The sequence below is a fragment of the Pararge aegeria genome, chromosome Z (genome assembly GCF_905163445.1).
Source record: "Pararge aegeria chromosome Z, ilParAegt1.1, whole genome shotgun sequence".
Classification (NCBI taxonomy): domain Eukaryota; kingdom Metazoa; phylum Arthropoda; class Insecta; order Lepidoptera; family Nymphalidae; genus Pararge; species Pararge aegeria.
This window is the reverse complement of record NC_053208.1, coordinates 2,254,144-2,274,588: the sequence shown is the minus strand read 5'-3', so window position 1 is coordinate 2,274,588 and position 20,445 is coordinate 2,254,144. Positions and strand designations below refer to the sequence as shown.

The following is a 20,445-nucleotide window of genomic DNA, read 5'->3' as shown; positions in this document are numbered from 1 at the left end:
ACGGAGCTATGAAGTAAAATTGTTAAAAACTTTCATCTCATTTCCCGAAGGAAACTTTTTGTTTATCGGGATAAAAAGTTGCCTATATGTTGACCCGAAATATTAGCTACAACTATACCAAATTGTATTTAAATCCGTTCAGTAGTTTTCACGTGATGCCCGGAAAGACAGAAAGACAGACAAAAATTAAATAAAAATCTGTTTTGGACTCAGTATCGATTATAAAGCACCCCCCCGGTAAAAAATTTCAAAATATATTAAATGTATAGAAATAGTTCCTCTATCAAGTTATTAATATAAATATTAAAAAGATTCGGAGAGGTTATCCCTCCTTGCCGAACACCGCAGTCTAATTTGTAAAACTTAGATGTCGCGTCGCACCATTTCACAGCATTAGTTTGGTTACCGTACCAGTGTCTCAACAAACCCACAATTTCATTAGGGACCTGTTACTGGAATAGTTTCTCCCAGAGAATATCATAATTAACTAGATCAAATGCCCGGCTCAGGACATTTGACCTAGTTAATTATGCGTTAGCACTGTATCGTGTGCTTTAAACTGAAGGAAACGGTCGGAAACCGAACTGTGCATCATCAATGGCCACATTTTGAAGCAGTTCAGGTTGCACTAAGCGCTCTAAAATATTACCGTACTCAGGGAAATAGGGTTCGTAATAAACGCGGACGGAGAACGTGGACGACAGCTAGTTATTACATATTGCCGAAATTTACCAAACCTAGACACATCACACTAGTGAAATTTCGTAATTTGTATCTTATGATAAACGACTTAAACACCGGGAGGTATCCTAGTCGTTTATCATTTATCATTTGGTAAAAAAGATCACATCAACGCGAATCGTTAAATCAAAATGTATTAAATAATTCAAAATATTAAGATGAGACAATATGAATACTGAATATGATGCGTTTTGTACGATATTAAATCAATCTGTCAAATATTATTATTGATAGTAAATTGATAATGATTCCTGAGAATTTAACTAAATTCATTATCGTGTTATTCGATATAAATAGCATCGTCAAACAATAGCCTATAACAGTCCACTGCTGGAATAAAGGACTCTCACAACGGTTGGGTTTGCCTATAGCCTGATCGCAGCAATTATGAAAATTAAGCTTAGTTACACTCCGCGAAAAGCAGGAGAATCTGTATGGTGTAATTTAAAATTCCTTCAATCCTTATAATGAGATAATGACAGTTTTTAGCCAATACATATTTGTAAACTTTAATGTATGTTCACAAAAATATATCTAAATTTAAGAGAATACGTGGCTGTAATAATTTGAACATTAGAAGCAAAAATAAACTATGCCATATACTACACTAAATAAAATAAGTAATTATAGTTTTATAGTTTTAAGGACTACGTCAAAAATAAAAATGCTTGGGTGTAAATAATTGCTCTAACCAGGTTGCTTCTTTAATAGTTTTTAAATGACAATGTGAGATGGTGATAACGAAAAAAAAAAATAACAACCGGCTTAGTTTGTTGTGGGCTTCTTCTTAGACCAGGGCGCGTTTGGAACCCTAGTGGCTTTAGTTTTAAGTTGACGAATTTATTTACCGCCATCAACTCAGTCTTATGTCACATTTTACATGTAATGTACGCATCAAAAGTGCCATCTATGTGCCTATTTGAATAAAGAAATATTTGACTTTGACTATACTCGACACCAAAGAGATCTTCGGCAATGTACCTACCCTCTAAGCACGTTTCGCTCCGAAACCGCAAGTAAGATTTTTCAGGATGGTTATGATTGAAGGCTGCCATATTTTTTGCCAGTGGACATAAAGTAGCCACATACGAAATATTACATACTTGCGACAAAGGTTTGAGACTTGATCTGATGGAACAATTAGAAATTATTAAACATAAGAATGGTAGTTCGAATTGCTAAACGTACGAATAAACTTATCAACTTCACCTCTATTGAACATATTCAGAGGCACTAATGAGGTGGTAGGGGCTAAGATAGATAAGGTTCAGAAAGGTAAAGCAAACACATTTGGGGTAGTTTTCACCTAGAACGACACGAGCGGTAGTCCCTCAGGGCTCCTTGCTCTCCGCGCTTTTCTACGCACTCTTCACGAGCGACATTCCTCGTGACCTACCGGCGACGGTCAAACTGTCCCAATTCACCGACGATACCGCTCGGTCCCACGACGACGATCCCAAGAAGAGTAACATAGCAAGTCGACGCCAAAAGGCGCTTCACCTGCGGGGCAAGTGGTTCCGCCTCTGGAGGATCGAGGTGAACCCTGAGAAGAGCGCAGCGGTGCTCTTCACGGGCAAACCGAGAGGCTGCTTCACAGTTAACCCCGCAGAGGTCACCTTCAACGGGCGTTCATACCTTGGCAAGACAAGGCCAAATACCTGGGAGCAGTGGCTTGCATTGCATATATGCAAATAAGCAGTGCATACCCTACCCTCAGGGTCTTAAAGAGCCTTCAGATAGGACCATTAAAGTTTTGTAATTAAAAAAACACTAAGAAAAAATATATGAAAGCGCCATCTAGTAATGAGCGGCCAAACTTCTGGGTCAATTATCGCTAGACAGGTGACTGCGCAACCAGCGCGCGCGTGGCGTATAGCGTACAAAATAAAATCTTCTACTTCGTATTTTAATTTTTAACCGTAAACGTTAAATACCTACATTTACCCTTTAAAACACGTAAAAATACCTATATTATTATTTAAATCTCATGTTATCGATTGCAGGGTAAATCAATTATTATGAATCACTCGACATATGACGCCCTCTACTGTTGCATAGAAATATCAAATAAAATAAGCACGCCCAAAGAAAGAATCATTCTGCTAGATGTGTGCGTGCAAGTTAGTAGTGTGTGTCGTGTAATGTTATAATCGTGCGCTTGTACTTACAAGATTAGCATCGGTCTTGTGTAAACAGTTTCATTCATAAATTCTTTAAGTATGGGTGTCTATAAGCACTGCTTACGGAAGTGGATAATCAATTACGTGTTTGATTTTTTTATGAATAAAATGATTTGCTTGGTTTGTTATTGTCATTATTCTTTTTTTAGAATTAAAAACATTATTCACAAATGTAAATACCTTTTAGTGTCTTTTAAGAAAATTAAGGAACTAATATTTTATATTATCGAATTAGTCTTTCGTTTTGAAAATACTCTATGAAACCAAACGCTGTCTAATTTTTGAAAAATGAATCATCTAGGTTTTCCAGGAGTCATTGGAAAGTGAGAGAGTTAACAATAAATATGGTTTCTATTTATTGTTTACATATCAAAATAAAATGGCGTTCGTACCCATACTTACAAAAAATTAAAGACTATTTTGACTAATTTCGATTGCAATATTATCATTAGCATATTCAATCGCCATGATTGTTTACCTTCGAACAATGCGGTATGGCGTTGGTGATAAATAAACGGTAAAAGTGCATAAATTCAGTAACTTATAAAAGTTTGAGTAGTGATAGTTTAATGTGTTAAGGTTAATTTATAGTTTATTCATTCATTTTATAATGAAAGCATATTCGTGCGGTCTTTGTTGGGTTTCAGTGTGCCTGGAAAAAGTACTTAGAGAAAACTTTAATTTCTATCCCTATATCGTAAAATTAGAAATCATTCGCAAAGGAAGGAGTGTACCAATGCAACAAATATCCCAAAAAAGGTGATTACTTAATCACGTATGTTTAATAATAAATATTACGAAAACTTTTCTTGGCTAAGCGGCTTTGTACATAGCAAGCGATTATTTTGCTTTCCTTTTGTTTTATTGTCCAATATAGGTAAAGTGTGGAATGATAAAGGATATTGTGATCTTAATAATTTTCATAAAGACGCTATAAACATGATATGTTGGAAAAATATTATCATCATCAGTGTGCTTAGAAAATGCTGCCGAATGGTGTGTCATAATTTTGTGCGGTCTTTGTTGGGTTTCAGTGTGCCTGGAAAAAGTACTTAGAGAAAACTTTAATTTCTATCCCTATATCGTAAAATTAGAAATCATTCGCAAAGGAAGGAGTGTACCAATGCAACAAATATCCCAAAAAAGGTGATTACTTAATCACGTATGTTTAATAATAAATATTACGAAAACTTTTCTTGGCTAAGCGGCTTTGTACATAGCAAGCGATTATTTTGCTTTCCTTTTGTTTTATTGTCCAATATAGGTAAAGTGTGGAATGATAAAGGATATTGTGATCTTAATAATTTTCATAAAGACGCTATAAACATGATATGTTGGAAAAATATTATCATCATCAGTGTGCTTAGAAAATGCTGCCGAATGGTGTGTCATAATTTTGTGACGTAAATCAGGGTAAGTACTTTTACTCAATTAGCAGTAGATAGACGATAGTATTAAATCAATCAAAAATATAACTTACGTAAAGTAATTTGATTATAAACCGACATATCTAAAATCAAAATTTTAATTTTACTTTATGTTTGTGCTGAACACCTTGTGCATGCCCTGGGTCCAAGGGCTATGCACACCACTGCCGACATCGAGCCTAGGCGGCGACGTCCGAAGCATGTCCTTTACGACCTTGCCGATCAAATAACTACCGACAATGTGTCCCAACAGCACACAAACACACAAGATGAGGGCCCGATTTCTGACGTCATCCGGACTTGGATCATTTACCATGGGCAAGGGGGCGTTCGGACTAAACAATGATTAGTCCAAAAGTCCGCCTAACAATTATTCATTGTAAAATCAACATCTCCTGAAGATACTCCGGAGCGAAACGTGCGTAGAGAGTAGATTGCCAAAGATCTGTTTGTTGTGGAGTATAAGGATTGAAAAAATTACAAATTACACCATACAGATTCTCCTGCTTTTCGCGGAGTATTATAGCAAATTAAGCTTAATTTTCATAATATATCATGGGTTACCGCAAAGTATCGCCTGCTTCTATCCAATATTGTGTTCTGCTCTACCATGACCACACGGCATATAAATATAGAACAACAAATATTATAGTAGTTTCAACTACATTCAATTTCTAATTATTCGTGTCTCTATTTTTAACGATTCGATTTAATGTGTCAAATTACATAATATATGAATCTACGTAAAGACAGTTATGGTCAACTAATTAGGGACACTAAGTAACATGAGATTTTAGAACATGTTGACCCTGTAGAGAAATTCAAAATTAGAAATAACATCAGTGTTGATAATGAATTTTAAAAAAACCCATCAAAACACGTTAGTGCTTTTACTATATTTGAAGCATTTATAGACTACTAAAAAGTTGTAACCGTAATCGTTTTCATAGATCTTGTGTAAGGTTATTAAGAGTTCATTTTTAATCTCTGATGAAAACGTTATTATATATAGAAAGAAAAACTAAATGCTGCCAGCACCTTAGGCACTATGCGTCGCTGCGTTGGTTTCTTGAACTTTTGCATACATAGATATTTTATATACCTATGTAAGGTTATTTTAATAAAAACACATTTGGAATTTTAAAAAAAGGCTGATGAATTAATTATTAAACTACAAGTCGCCTCTAGTAGTTAGTTAACTTCACTACAAGTCGCCTCTAGTTAGTTGACCACGCATGTACATAAATATCTAGAATTTACTTACTTTCTTACTAGAAAATACTAAGTGTATGAATAGATTTTTGATGTCCATTTTTTATTGTTTTTAATGAAAATTCTGGGTGATGTTTAATATAATGTGAAACATATTTAATTTATTTAAACATAGATATTATATCCCGTTAGAAATTTCTAACCTATTAATTCGGCAACTAAAACTTATATAAAATATATATAATAAATAAAAATATTATTGCGGGATTTTCAATTTTATTCGCATAATGTTTTTATGTTGATATTTCGAAGGCTTTTCATATGATGGCAATACGCTTAGAAGTTCGCGTGCTGGCCTTATAGAAACTAAGGATATAACTTTAATAGTGAAGTAAACGGAACTTAAAAACATAATTATTATGGATTAAACAGTCGCCCATTAGCGTTTATTCGGCGAACTATATTAAACTTTGAAATCACTTTCAAAATGAAATGATTAAGAAAGTATATTATAAATTTGATATGCTTTGCTTGTTAGAATTTTTATCACATTTAAAATAAAGTTAATTTTAAAAATAATTAGCTTACAGATAAAACTCTAAAGTTTTGCAAACAGAAAATCTATTGGGTTTATATTGGATTGTTGATGCAATTAAATGGCTGGATTCTATTATAACTTTTATCCGATAGGGTAATGCAAAGTTTACTGTATTTACTGATTTATACTAATTTAGCAAAATCTTTTAGAAATATAACGCAAATGCTTTATTTTTAATATCAAAATCAATTCGCTTGCAGCTTATACAACTTGTAAGTGAAAACCAAATTAGTACTTCACGGGCTTTAAAGGTTCGTTATTTACTGTCTCTGTGAAATCGAAAAGCTAAAAGTTTTGGAGTAAACCACTGCCCTAGATTTTACTGCAAGAAATCATATACAGCCTTAACACCACATGCAAAATAAAAATTAAGTGGCTTCTTCACTTTTTAAGGTACGTGTCGCGTAGCGTAGTTACTATGCGCGTGTCGGTCCTTTATCTTGGGTATAATAGGGTTTTGAATTGGTTTGGATGGAAAAATAAATATGCTTCTTTTAATTAAATATTTTTACAGGGTAAAAATGCTTATGCATCCTTCAATAGTATTTCGATATTCAGTTACACGTTGTATAAGATAGAACTCACAGTATATTTTGTCTAAATGTTTATGTAATTTTTAACAAACAATAACTTCTTATTGCATCCAGATTGACGCAATGCTCCTACCCTCTACTTACATGGCTGTCTCGTATCTGAATTACTCCATTCGCGCTTTATGCCTTTGATATGTCCAGTAGTTATTAGGTGTTTATGGTCTCCCGAGTAACGAACAGTCTCCATAGTACATATTGGAGGAGGAGGAGCTAGTATTGCTTTTTCTAATCTGTAAATTGAGAAAGGCAACAAAACTCACTAATAATTTGCATTTCAAATAAACTTTTCATAATAGGTAACATAATATTTATCGTAGCTATAAAATTTCAATTTATCAATTTGATATTAAACTAGATTAAAAAAATAATATTAATTCATAAAATCTAAACTAATCTTAACGTTTGCTAATATTTACGTAAGTTTTTTGATTTTTTAAATGCATATATAGAGCAATTTAGTAACAATATCAGGAAATATTGTTAGTTAAATACTTAAAGAATAATTAACGTAGTTAAACGAAAACGCTCAAACCGATATTGAGGCAGTGTGGTTTGAGACATTTAGGGCTTCATTCGAAGTGTGTTTCGTCACACTTCGAATGACAGCCCTTTCAAATGATCGTGAAAGGCACCGCATAACTATTCCAGTGCTATGCTAGGTTTATTTGTAAGATTCTACACATCTCAAACCTACCTCAATATGGGATGGATCTTTTTTTGTTTACCTGAACGCGATGATCTCAGGACCTACTAGTCCGATTTGAAAAATTATTTCAGTCTTGCTTAGCCCATTTATAGAAAAAGGCTATAGACTATACATCGACACACTAAGACTAATAAGGAGCATAGCACAAATGAAGAATGTTCTAAATCGGGGGTTTATTTTTCCTTCTTCGTGCGCGATGTAAACGGTAAAAGTTTCGATAAAATAATTTATGTCAAAGTCAGCCAAAGTCAAAAAAAAGAACGCGACAGCATATGTCTATCTTTTATGGTTGACTAATACGCGGACAAGGTCGCGAAGCACCGCTAGCAAATAAATAAAATATACCAGTCATCAAATAGTATTTACTATAACTTACTGATTTGGTGGACGCAGAGGTGGAGGTGGATGGGAAAAATTTATTCTAAAATTCGGCATAAATGTATCTGAAACAAGTAATAATGGATATCCTTACATACTTATCTGCAATAGTGATATTCAAGAGGAAGGTTTATATGAAGTAAATATTCATATCATAGTCATAGAATTAAGAACATGCAGAATACTCTATTATATCTCTCCTCTCATTATTGTATGCGGTGCATTATAACCAAATACAGTGAAAACGCCCCGCGCACCTCTCACTTTATACCCGCGGAATGTTGCTAACTTACAAACTTTTCCCATTTCAATTTTCACATTTTATATTGAACGCTTAGACCATCCGAGGTCATCTGCTAAATGGTATGAAGTGACTAACGGTTTGGTCGAGAAACCATTCTAAAGTTGAGTGATTTTTGATGCTTCAATATTAGTCGTGTACACGGTTTCTGTGTGTTCTTAATTCTGCGTTATAAATCAATGATTTGTAATTTGATGTCGTAACAAATATATTGTACTTGATTAATGTACTGCGTAATTGTAAGTGCCCGTGCGAGTAGCCACTGTTAAATAAAAAAAAGCGAATAGTGTTTTAATTCTACATTATGTTACAAACAACATACCATGCGGGGGAGGCGGGGGTGGTAGCTGCATCATATTATTAGCCCTGTGCTGAAGGGCGTGTGGTGGCAGCATACCAGTTCTATAAAAATGTTGCTCTTCAAATATTGTTGCATGCACATATTTGCAATTCGTAAAAGTGCACACAGAATTTTGAAATTTCCTGCAGAAGGTGTACACCCCTTCGAGTTGGGTCAGGTCATATTTGTGGGCGTATTTACATGTTCCCTCGCGTTTGCATGTTCCTCTTATGAAGTCTCTGCATATTTTGCTCTGATGAACATTTGTATTATCGGTGTGTTCCGAACTTTCGTGGTCGTCAGTTAGAGGTGATTTCTGGGGGATTTCATAGTCTAGGTCTACTATTTCTTGCTTCACTTTAATACTTTCTAATAATATATCAGGTGGCGGTGGTTCCAGTGGCAGGGGCGGTTGGACTTCTGTTTTGTGGCAGTCAGCGCGTTGATATTGGTTGCTGTCCATATTACCGACAGTTTTCTGCGGTATATGATGAGATTTAGCTACGGCTTTACTTCCCACAACTGTAGTTTCAGAACGGGACTTTATAAATTTTTTCATGTTCTTAAAATTGGGTGAAGATTTAAATTTTATTATATGCTCATCCACTCCGACTCTTTCACAGGTTTTTAAATCTGAAACAGCGAAAACATTCTCTGACATTTGGCAGTATTTTAACTTCTGTGAATGTTGAGACAGAGAGTTTGCGAATGCAAAAATAATATGTGGTCTGTTGTTACAAGAAATTCTGGAAAAGTTATTTTTTTTTTCAAATTTCATGTTTATTCTTTAAAATAATTGTTTTGTAAATATAACTTAAAATAAACTATTTAAAACTAAATAAAATCTAAAACGTCCTCGAAACCACCGCAGCGAGGCACAGTTCTTAAGATAGGCATAGTTAGGACATATATATTTAGTTTTCCGTTTACGCCGCGCACGAAGCGCGCGCGCGAAAAAGGTAAAATAAACCCCCGATTTAGAACATTCTTCATTTGTGCTATGCTCCTATTAGGCATAGATAGGCATAGTTCCTAATATTAGTTTTAGATTCGAAAAAGACATAACTTTAATTTTAAATTAACTCTCAACCTGAATCGACCACTGTCATCTAATAGAATAAATATGGAAGATAAAATATTTATGAGCTATTGAAGAGGGCTCAGCAAAGTTTATTAGAATAGCTAAACATTTTTTGTGTAGTATTGGTGTCTAGATCTAGTTTAATGATTAAAGATGCCGAAAGACAAAACAAAACTGAACAATCAACACAAAGCTTGTTACTTATAATTGTTGAATACACTGTAGGTGATCACACAAAGTAGAAAAATGTCGAAATATTTCGCCTTCACTGTCGGCGGTTACTTTATTATCAATAATTCAAAGCTTACGTCGCGAGATTTAGCTTTCCCAGTTTTATTATTAAAAAAATGCCATCCTTAAAGTATAGCGACTTAACATAAAATGATATTAGGCCTACTTGAAATAAATGAATTTTGAATTTTATGTTTCATTAAATTTGGAAAAGTACTAAAACTAATTCATTAAAATGCTAAGTAAGGGGCAATAACGTCTATGTTAGATATTACTATTACAGACATACCCCATAGATCACCTGTTTTTATCAGTTTCAATGACTTAAAATTCTGTATTATTTAATATGCAGATATGTGTTTAAAATTAAATAAAACTTTGCACTCTTTAACGTTGTTCCTCAGTATACTGTATACTCTGAGCTGCAGTAGGTGAAGAATTAAGGATATCACAACAATGCGAATAAATTAACGCGAATTATTAGAAAAACAAAACTTTAATTCGTTTCAATTTCTTAGGTTGTTTGCTTTTTTTTTATTAAATAAGACCCTATAATTGGTTTCGGTATTTGCTTCAGTTTCGCCGCATACTATTGCTTTTTTAGCTAATACAGACAATCGCTTAAGCATATCTTCCATTACATCCTCAAAAAAGGTAAAATCACCTGACCCCTTCAGGTGATTTCAGCCTTTTTGAGGATATATACACACAGACACAGACGGTATACACACACTATTCAAAATCGCTTCAGCGCCACACAACACTACAGTGAGTGACTACAAGAGTTCTACAGTGTGTACAGAAATGAAGGACCCACCATGAATTAGTCTTTCTGAAGAAAACACTTGACATTTTGAAATTCCTTATGTTGCAGTTACCATGTTTATGTAGATGTGCGCCAGTGAGCCAATGCTTAGTACACATAATGTATATTGAGTTTTTCCACAAACAGTTCTCTTCAAATTCTTTACCGGTTAAGCTCTGTATATTTTGATGTACAATGTTCATATTGCAGAGCATCTCCTTTGTCTGGCTATCTCGTTTTAATAATCATACGAATTTTTCTTAGTACTTTAACAAGCCAAGTAGGTCATTAGAAGATATATTGGTACTTAAAGTAAAAGTTGTAAAGTTGTCAATAGACTCAGTTACCACACTTGTGACTGATCATTTACTTGTAAGCTAATAAAGAAGCTATACATTTTTTTGACCAATTAAAAGTATCCTTAGTCAATAATAATTGTGATATAAATTTATTCACGTCAAAATAAAAAACTGCCTCATTATGACGGCATGTCAAGTTATAAATTAAAAAATTAAAATTATAAATTTGCTTGTTTCGCTTAGAACTAAGAGTGCCACAGTATGGAAAGACACATAACAAATCTACATTTAGATTTTTCATGCAAAGCCAGCAATTTTTCTACACATCTTATAATTTTGTGTCTTTTTTACATTGAAACTGTCTCCTAACAAAAATATTACATTTTTATTTACATCTAAATTGTCTATATTCTATTTATCAAGTCACTGAGTGATCTAGGTAACAGACCATTATAGGACCAAAACCTAGATTTTCTGAAATTATTAATGTGTATTTTGTATGCTCACTTGATACGTTATAATTTAAGGATGTACTGACAGGAATGATACTTACACACTGGTCTTGGCAGGTCTCTAGCTTATCAGAGGACAATATATTACTACTTAAGTCTAGGTTAGGCGTATATCTTGAGAACACTGGCATTTATTTGCTAATAACTCAAAAGCCATATTGAAGGTACCTAGGTCCATAGTAAACCTATTCCTCTATTTAAATCTGGCAATAAAAACGACATTAAAAATTACAGACCCATTTCAATCTTACCAGCTCTTATTACTTTGAAAAAAATATAATTAATCAACTTTTAAATCACTTCAATGTAAATAACTTACTACATCCGGAGCACTACGGTTTCACTAAAGGTCGTAGCACTACGAATGCAGGCGCGCGCGAACTTTCAAAACATGTGTACGATACCTGGGAACGATCGCAGAATGGTATTTTTTGTGATCTATCCAAAGCATACGATTGTTTTGATTATAAAACCTTGCTTCTTGCCAACTATGGAATCGAAAACGTTGCACTTTATTTAGTTGCCTCATATCTCAGTGACAGAACCCAAAGGGTATGCATAAAAGACATTAAGGGGCAGGGGTCGGCTACATCAATGGGTGTCCCACAGGGTTAAATTTTAGGTCCCTTTCTTTTTGTGTTGTATATAAACTTCAACATACCTAATGAGCAATGTGCATCCCCAGGTGTCCCTTCAGGGTGACTTTCCATCGCATTTAGTCAACGACCTTTCAAACTTTCTGCCGTTTAATAATTTTCAGCAATACAATGGGATAAATAATTCTAACAATCTTATACTGGATCTAGTAATGTCGAATATTGAAAGTAAAATCATCTCACCATCAGCACCACTGGTGCCTGAAGATGCACATCATCCGGCTTTCGAGGTTTTCCTGGCAAGTACAACAAGTGCCCCTGTTACTTGGACCCCGACCAAATAAGATAAGAATATCAAAGGCTGCAGATTATAACGAAATAAATAAAGCATTTTCGGTGTTTGATTGGGAGTGTTATTTACTTTCTGATGATGTTGAAGTCTCGGTTGAGAAATTTGACAGTAAATGAATTTATTGAGAAATGTGCCCCTTGTAAGTCTTTTAATTAAAACGCTAAATATCCAGTATGGTATAATCGAGCATTTGTTAAAATAATCCGTGAAAAACAAAAATTTCATCGTAAGTGGAAAATGTACAACCAGTATTGTGATTATCAATCTTTTTCATTGCTAAGGGACAGGCAGAAGATTATTGAAAGTGCAGAGTTTAAGATGGGCGTAAGTAGTAAATACCTTTGGTCATACGTTATCTTATGACCTACAGGACTCGATGTTTATCGGTGATGTTAGAGCCTCTGATGGTTAGACAATATGACAATTTTTTAATAGTCATTTTAATTCGGTTTTTGACAAAAATAAGCACTCCCCTAGTGATAATATTTGTTCATTCTGTTTCTTTCAGCGTGCCCCTAGTAGCTTCGTGTTTTAAACAATTAGATATTAGTAAAGGAGCAGGACCCGAATACATTCCTCCTATATTTTTAAACAGTTTTTACTATCAGCTGGCATATCCTTTAGTTATATTAACTCTTCAGAAGCCTTTTAAGATCATATTCTTGTAATGTTTAGATGATCTAGATCCCTCAATATACTTCCTAAATTATAATTTTTCAGGGTCTGCCATTTCTTTAATTGATGGTTTTTATTACCCCCGTAGCTTTTCGCTTTAAATATTTTGTGTAACCTTTTTTTTTGTAAACGGTCAATCTTATCAGAGCGTTATTTAATCTTTCATAGCGTTTTCTTTCATTTTTAAGTTTCTTTCCTAAAATTTCTTCGGTACATTGAGGGGTATTCTTTAATTTAGTGATGACGAATTCAGTAAGAAAGGGTCTTCTTCAATACCATACAAAGAATTGTATATCTTGTAGATCTAAATTACTCAAAATAACTTCAATCCAAAAACCTATAATATCGTGTATTGGATACACTAAAACTGTTGCACAAATTTATGTACCAAACATGAGAAACCAGTGTAATCCAAAAACATGCAATAAAACTGTAGTGAACTTAATTCCAATTATAAATATATATACCAAGTAATATAACATTAAATCTCACTACCCTGTCGAAATATGTCTCCGTAAATCCAGGGAAGTTATACAAAGGGAAGTGAGAATGGTGATGTCTTTTCCAAAAATCATGAAATATATAAACTTCGAATAAAATTTTAAATTACCGGTTGCTCGACGCAAGCGAGTTTAACCATATTGGATCATAATTGCCTTAAATAATATTAAATACTGTTTATAAAGACGTTCCAGGGAAGTGAGAAGTTGTCTGACGCGAAAGCCGGCGATAAAATCGTAGTCACGACAAACTGACTGACGATTTCGACCAAACAAACGTTTCAATAGGCGAAGTTCATCGCATTCTTTAAAACATAAGAACGACGACGTCACTTACTAGTAGTTTTGTTATAGATTTTTAACGTGTTTAAGGGTGGCAGGGAAGTGATACTAATTTCGTCTCGCCTTTGTTCAGTAACCGAAAAATTATGTAAATAAGGAATTGAAACATGATCCACATAGGTTAAATAAAAGTTACACTAATGGTTTCTTTTAATTTAGTGTTATTTTTGACTAATCATAGTTTTATATTTTTTAATTGTGATTTCTATAATGAATTCTGGAATGTCGCCCCACAGGGAAGTGAGACGGGGATTTTTTCATTTAAGCTTGTTGAATTTCAGCGAGTTAAATAAGAGTTGAACTTTATTAATATTCTAAACCGAAAACTATTCGTTGGTAAATAAAGGAGCTGTAAGGTGACCCCCGTAAAATTCCCCTATTTGTAGAACTACCCAGGTAATGCTGACTGCTTTTTGAAGAATAGACCTTTGCTTAAGCTTCTTCACTCTCGCAAACGATCCATTTCACCGTTCGCATATTGTTTGCATTGGTTCAGATCTCTGAGTCCCATCTGGGGACCGTTGGTTCGAATACCGACCACGCATGTCTGACTTTTCAGCCATGCGCGTTTTAGGAAACAAAATGTCAGTTGCTTAACGGTGAAGGAGAACATCGTGACGAATCATTCAAGTTCACCACCAACTCCCAGTTGGCTAGCATGGTGGGCTGTTTTGCCCAGCCGATTATTTGCGGCTTCGCGTCGCGTTTAATCTTCGTTCCCGTTTTCTGTTAGATTTTTGTCGGGCGACAACGGGTTCGCAAGGCTATACATACTGTAAATCGAGCGCTAAACTCTACGAATGTCGAACTGTGTCATTTGTGCTGTCTGGCGTTTCAATCACTTCTATATATAATAGTTCCACTGCACTATTCGCCTCTCAGAATGAAAGCGGTTTGGTTTGCGGGCTTTGCACACTTTTGAGAACATTTTGGTTAACTCTCAGGCATAAAGTTTCCTCAAAGTATTTTCATTCGCTGCTACGCAAGTGGTCTTTAGTTTCTTAATACACACATTACTCTGTAAGTCAGAGGTGCGTGTCCGGTATTCGAACCTGAGCCCTGTCTATAACTGCTAAGTGTTGAACTGCTGTAATTCACTCGTAATTCGCGCGCGACATGAAGGGCTTATGAAAGTGCCCAGTGGCGTGCATAGCCCTTGGACCAAGGGTATGCACAAGGTGTTTAGCTAAAACATAAAGTAAAATGAAAATTTAGATTATGATATGATATGAGATGGTGAGACGATTTTACGAAAGTTATATTTTTGATTGATTTCATACTATTGTCTATCTACTGCTAATTGAATAAAAGTACATACCCGGATTTACGTCATTAAATTATGACACACCATTCGGTAGCATTTTCCAAGCACACTGATGATGATAATAATGTTTTCCAACATAGGTATCATGTTTTAGCGGCTTTATGAAAATTATTAAGACCACAATATCTTTTATAATTCCACACATTACGTATATTGGACATAAGGAAAGCAAAATAATCGATTGGTGTGTACACAGCCGCTTAGCCAAGAATAGTTTTCGTAATATTTAGTATTAAACATACGTGTTACTTAATCGCCTTTTTTGGGATATTTGTAACATTGGTACACACCTTCCTTTGCGAATGATTTCTAATTTTACGATATAAGGATAGAAATTAAAGTTGTCTCTTAGTACTTTTTCCAGGCACACCGAATCAAAACAAAGACCGCACGAATATGCTTTCATCATAAAATGAAATGAATAAAATATAAATAAACCATATTAAACTATCACTGCACAAACTTTTATAAGTTACTGAATTTATGCACTTGAACCGTTTATTTATTACCAACGCCATATAGCATTGTTCGAAGGTAAACCATATTGGCGATTGAATATGCTAACGATAATATTGCAATCGAAATAAGTCAAAATATGTCTTTAATTTTTTTGTATGTACGAACGCTTTTTTATTTTGATATGTAAACAATAAATAAAAACAATGTTTATTGTTAACTTTCTCAGTTTCCAATGATTCCTGGAAAACTTAAATTATTCATTTTTCATAATTCAAACAGCGTTGGTTTCATAACTTATTTTTAAAACGAAAGACTAATTCGATAATATTAGTTCCTTAATTTTCTTAAAAGTCACTGAAATTTACATTTGTTAATAAAATATTTTCAATTCTAAAAAAGAATAGTGACAGTTAACAACAATAACAAACCAAGCAAATTATTTTGTTCATAAAACATCAAACACATGATTATCCACATCCCCAAGCAGTGCTTACAAAATTTACAGGCACACTTACAAAATTTTTGAATGAAATGGTTCACACAATATCGATGCTAATCTCGTAAGTACGAGCGCACGATTATAACATCATATAATATGGACTAACATTTGGAATAAATATAAATATATAAAACATCCAAACAAACAAATTTTAATAAACAGCACTAAGAATCAGTTAGGATTCCCGATTCCTGAACGAAAACTGTAGGTCTTGGTAGGCGGAATGTCAATGTCAGTGGATAAAAAAGGGGGAATTAACCGGTGATGGTGGAAAAACAAGCATGGTTAAAACTTAAAAGTACAGTTGGTAGAAGTTTAAAAGGTCATTCTGTTCTCTTACACCTAATTATGAGAAGAAGTAATTGTTTATAAAGGAAAGTAAAACGAACAACCACTTTAATCGCGAGTCATTGAAACGTACTTTCTTACAAACCACAAGTTGCTGACGAGATTGGAGATGAGTATTAACACATTTACATTAAACCTAGTTGCTAGAAGCCATTATAAGCACCATTGTGATAATTAAACTTTATAAAACTATTCAAACCTATTAAGTCGGCAGGTACTATGACAAATTATAAGTACCGACTTTAAATAAAGCGAAAGTAAAGTATTAGTATGAAAAATGTTTACCTAGTAGGTAACTAAAATAAATCTTGAAGTACAAAGTAAATAAATAACTCTTAAATATGTGCACTGTATTTTATTTATGAGAGCCTAACCCAATGTTTCTAACAATTTCAGAAATTGGGATAAAGTTCCATGCCCACACACATAAGCAAAGGAAAAGCAATGAACAATTTGTAAGCAAAACATACCTGCATAAACAAAATCACTCAAATTCACTTGTAAGTGTATAATATTCATAATAGTTCAAAGTTTAATAAACGGTTATCTTGCACACTAATGTAGACAGAGAAACGAAAATAAAGTTAGCATACCAAATAGACATTTAGTAGTAGTTGCAACAATTACTTGTGGCCTTCAAAATATTAATCTTTCCTTTCCTCTAAATCCTTGTAAAGTTATAATAATGTTAGTTATTTGATATAACTAAATTATATTTAACTGAATTGGATATAACATATATCCAATTCAAATATTACCAAGTAAAATATGCATATGCAATATAATACCATTAAACAAAAATAATAATATAAATAATTCTATTGTCTTTCTCGTAGAAAAATTATAATCATAGCAATGATAGATGGAAATTATTGGAAAAAAAACAAGAGACAAAATTTTAACTTAAGTTTAAGTAATCAAGTCAAGACCAGGGCCATAAGATAAGTTATTTAAATCAAAGTTAAGATATTGTTGTACAAGTACTGACTCAGTTTTATACTTTAGAATAAGATTATTTCAAAATAAAAAAAATACCTAAAAATATACAATAATATAAAATCCAATTTCATTGAAATCATACTTATAACCAAATGTTGTACTAAAGGCTATGGCCACATGAATAATAAGATTCTTGATATGTTATATATGTATTAATAGTATGCTTTAACAAATATTTATAATAATAGGTATAATACATGTATGAGTGTATTTATGTATGTTGCACTACTATCCTTTTCAATCTTCTACGTGAAGATCAAACTAAAGGGTTGACTGGCAGGGTTTGCTATAACAATGGCTGACCGCCTTTGCATAATAATGTTAGTGTAAATTTATTACTCAATTTGTGTTATTAGTAACAAAATTGTGTGTATATTCTATCTATCTAAAAATGCATGTTTGCAATGATTGTATATATCAATAAAAAAAAAAATGTGTGTTATCATTAAAATTATACTTAACTAAGACTAAAGAAAAAATTAAAACCTATGTAGTGGAACTTGTTAGTAAGCTACTACAGTTTAATTAGAAACCAATAAAAATCTTACTCTTTAAAATTATTGAGTAGTTTATTGACAGTTTAGTTGCCCATACAACCTTTGTATCGATTGACTTATATTCATACCCGTTACTTCTGAAGTGCTTACATAATTGTGGTTAATTTAGAAATTTACCAAACTTTTCCAAAGTTATCTAACTGTAAGCTGGAAGTGGCTTTATTGTTAATTATTATCAGGGTTTAACCAATGGGAACTAGCTCTAGCTTTTTAAAGACCTTGAAGATATGAAAAATGAAACTATAATTTTGTTTGCTAAATTATGCAATAAACTTGCAAACAATAATTAGAAGATATTTAACCCCTAAGTAAAGTTGGTTTTATTGGAATTATATGTATCTAATCATCTTTTATATAAATATATTTCAATTTTAAATAGCCTATACATTACTTAATTTATATACTTTTTGTACTAAAGCTGTAATATCCTAAAGAAGACTAGATACTAAATATTCTAAAATAATTCGTTAATGATATAATTTATTAGCAATTATTTTACCATGTATCAAAAATAAGGTTTCACTTATTTGTTTAGTTAAATTGTTGTAATCAAGATCGGCAATATTTTATTTGTGCGTATAACAATGCAATCGAACAGTTTTTATGAAAATTCATTGACTTGCCCTGTATTCCGATATTTTACAATTTTTATGGATTACGGCATTCGACTATAATTAATTAACATGAGCTAATGTTTTTTTCGGTAGATTGATAATCACGGGGTAGATAAATTTTATAATTTGGCCGATTACTAACTAACACACCGATGTCTTTATTTTGCATCTACCTGTACCTTCGAGATAACGAAGTGACACATTGCCAAAACAAAAATCTATCTAACCGATAACAATTCTTTAAAATAATGCGCACTAAACAAAAGACAGCAACTAATTCATGAAGTACATGTAGTGAATTCAAAAAAATCAATAAAACAACTCACCTGCCCGATTAAACTGCATTTAGCAGTTATCTTGTAGAGACTCACCAACGCCTCTCGTTTTTAGTCACTTCCAACATTCATAGCCAGCTGTGGCTATTGCACTACGCAAAATTTTAAAAATGAATAGTCCGTAACTACAGTAAAATTTAGAGGCATATGGCGTCAACTCATGCTGAGCACACCATCGCGGACGTCGGGTCGGATAAGCTACCGCAGTGTCGCAGTTCAACATCTACATTCTACAAAATGGCGGAATGATCAATGAAGAATCTTTTTTTTTTATTTATTTTACGGCCATAGATTCAAGTTTTTAAAGGCCTTTCAAAAAACATTACATTTTAGCTTAAAACTAAGTAATTATCATTGTCTTTGAAACATTACAATTAACTTCAATCTAACAATTTTTCTACACTATTACAAATAAAATCAAAAATAGGCTTAAAATATAAGCATTTCTTATAATAAGTCTTTAATGTGGCGGGGAACAAAATTCAAAAATTCAAAATTCATTTATTTCAAGTAGGCCTAATATAAGCACTTTTGAAACGTCAAGTCTGTCTGTGTGTAGTGACTCTACCACCGGTTCGGAAGGCAGATTCTACCGAGAAGAAGCCGGCAAGAAGCTCAGCAGTTGCTCTTTTCCAACATTAACAATAATTTACATTTTACATTGTGAGAGATGAAAGCGGAGCCGGATGCTTCCAAGCAACCTTGTCATTAAGAAATTCATCAATTGTATAATAACCTCGCTGTAATAAATGTGTTTTAACACATTCTTTAAACTTATGCATTGTTAGGTCCAAAATTACCTTAGGAATCATATTATGAAAGAGTTTACTCAGTCCCACAAATGACTTCTGCACCTTTCGCTGACGACATGCAGATGTCACTAATTTATGACCATTTCTTGTAAGTCGACTGTTTATATCCACTTTTTGTTTATAAGGACTAATATGTTGTCTTACAAATACTATACTGTTATAAATATATTGTGAGGCTACCGTAAGGATACTTATTTCTTTAAATTTTTCACGGAGGGATTCACGTGATTTAAGTTTATATATTGACCGTACAGCTCTTTTCTGCAACATGAATGTAGTTTCAATATCAGCAGCTTTGCCCCATAATAAGATCCCGTAAGACATCACACTATGAAAGTACGCAAAGTAAACAAGTCTTGCTGTTTCTACGTCAGTAATCTGTCTAATTTTCCTGACGGCGTAGACAGCCCAGCTTAGTTTACCTGCTAGTGAATCTATATGGGTACCTCACTGAAGCTTACAATCTAAGGTCATGCCCAGAAAAACTGTGGAATCTTCCATTTTTAGTGATTCTCCATTTATTATTATATTTTTATTATCTTTCTTTATATTTGGTAAAATAAATTTCACACACTTAGTTATTTTTGCATTTAAAAGTAAACCAGTGCGTCGCATGCGACATAGCACGG

At 33.3% G+C, this 20,445-nt stretch overlaps 1 protein-coding gene across 2 annotated transcripts in view; it reads right to left on the bottom strand.

Annotated features, from left to right (window-relative positions):
• Positions 1-19,205, bottom strand: part of LOC120636360 — a 40,102-nt gene extending 20,897 nt beyond the window's left edge. For both annotated transcript variants that reach the window (XM_039907809.1, XM_039907810.1), the window contains exons 1-4: positions 18,996-19,205; positions 8,459-9,109; positions 7,834-7,900; positions 6,836-6,981 (exon numbers count right to left, since the gene is read on the bottom strand). In XM_039907809.1, the coding sequence (XP_039763743.1) occupies positions 6,836-6,981; positions 7,834-7,900; positions 8,459-9,109; positions 18,996-19,014 (883 nt within the window). In that variant the 5' untranslated portion in view covers positions 19,015-19,205. The remainder of the gene's footprint in view (positions 1-6,835; positions 6,982-7,833; positions 7,901-8,458; positions 9,110-18,995) is intronic.
• Positions 19,206-20,445: the final 1,240 nt, after the last annotated feature.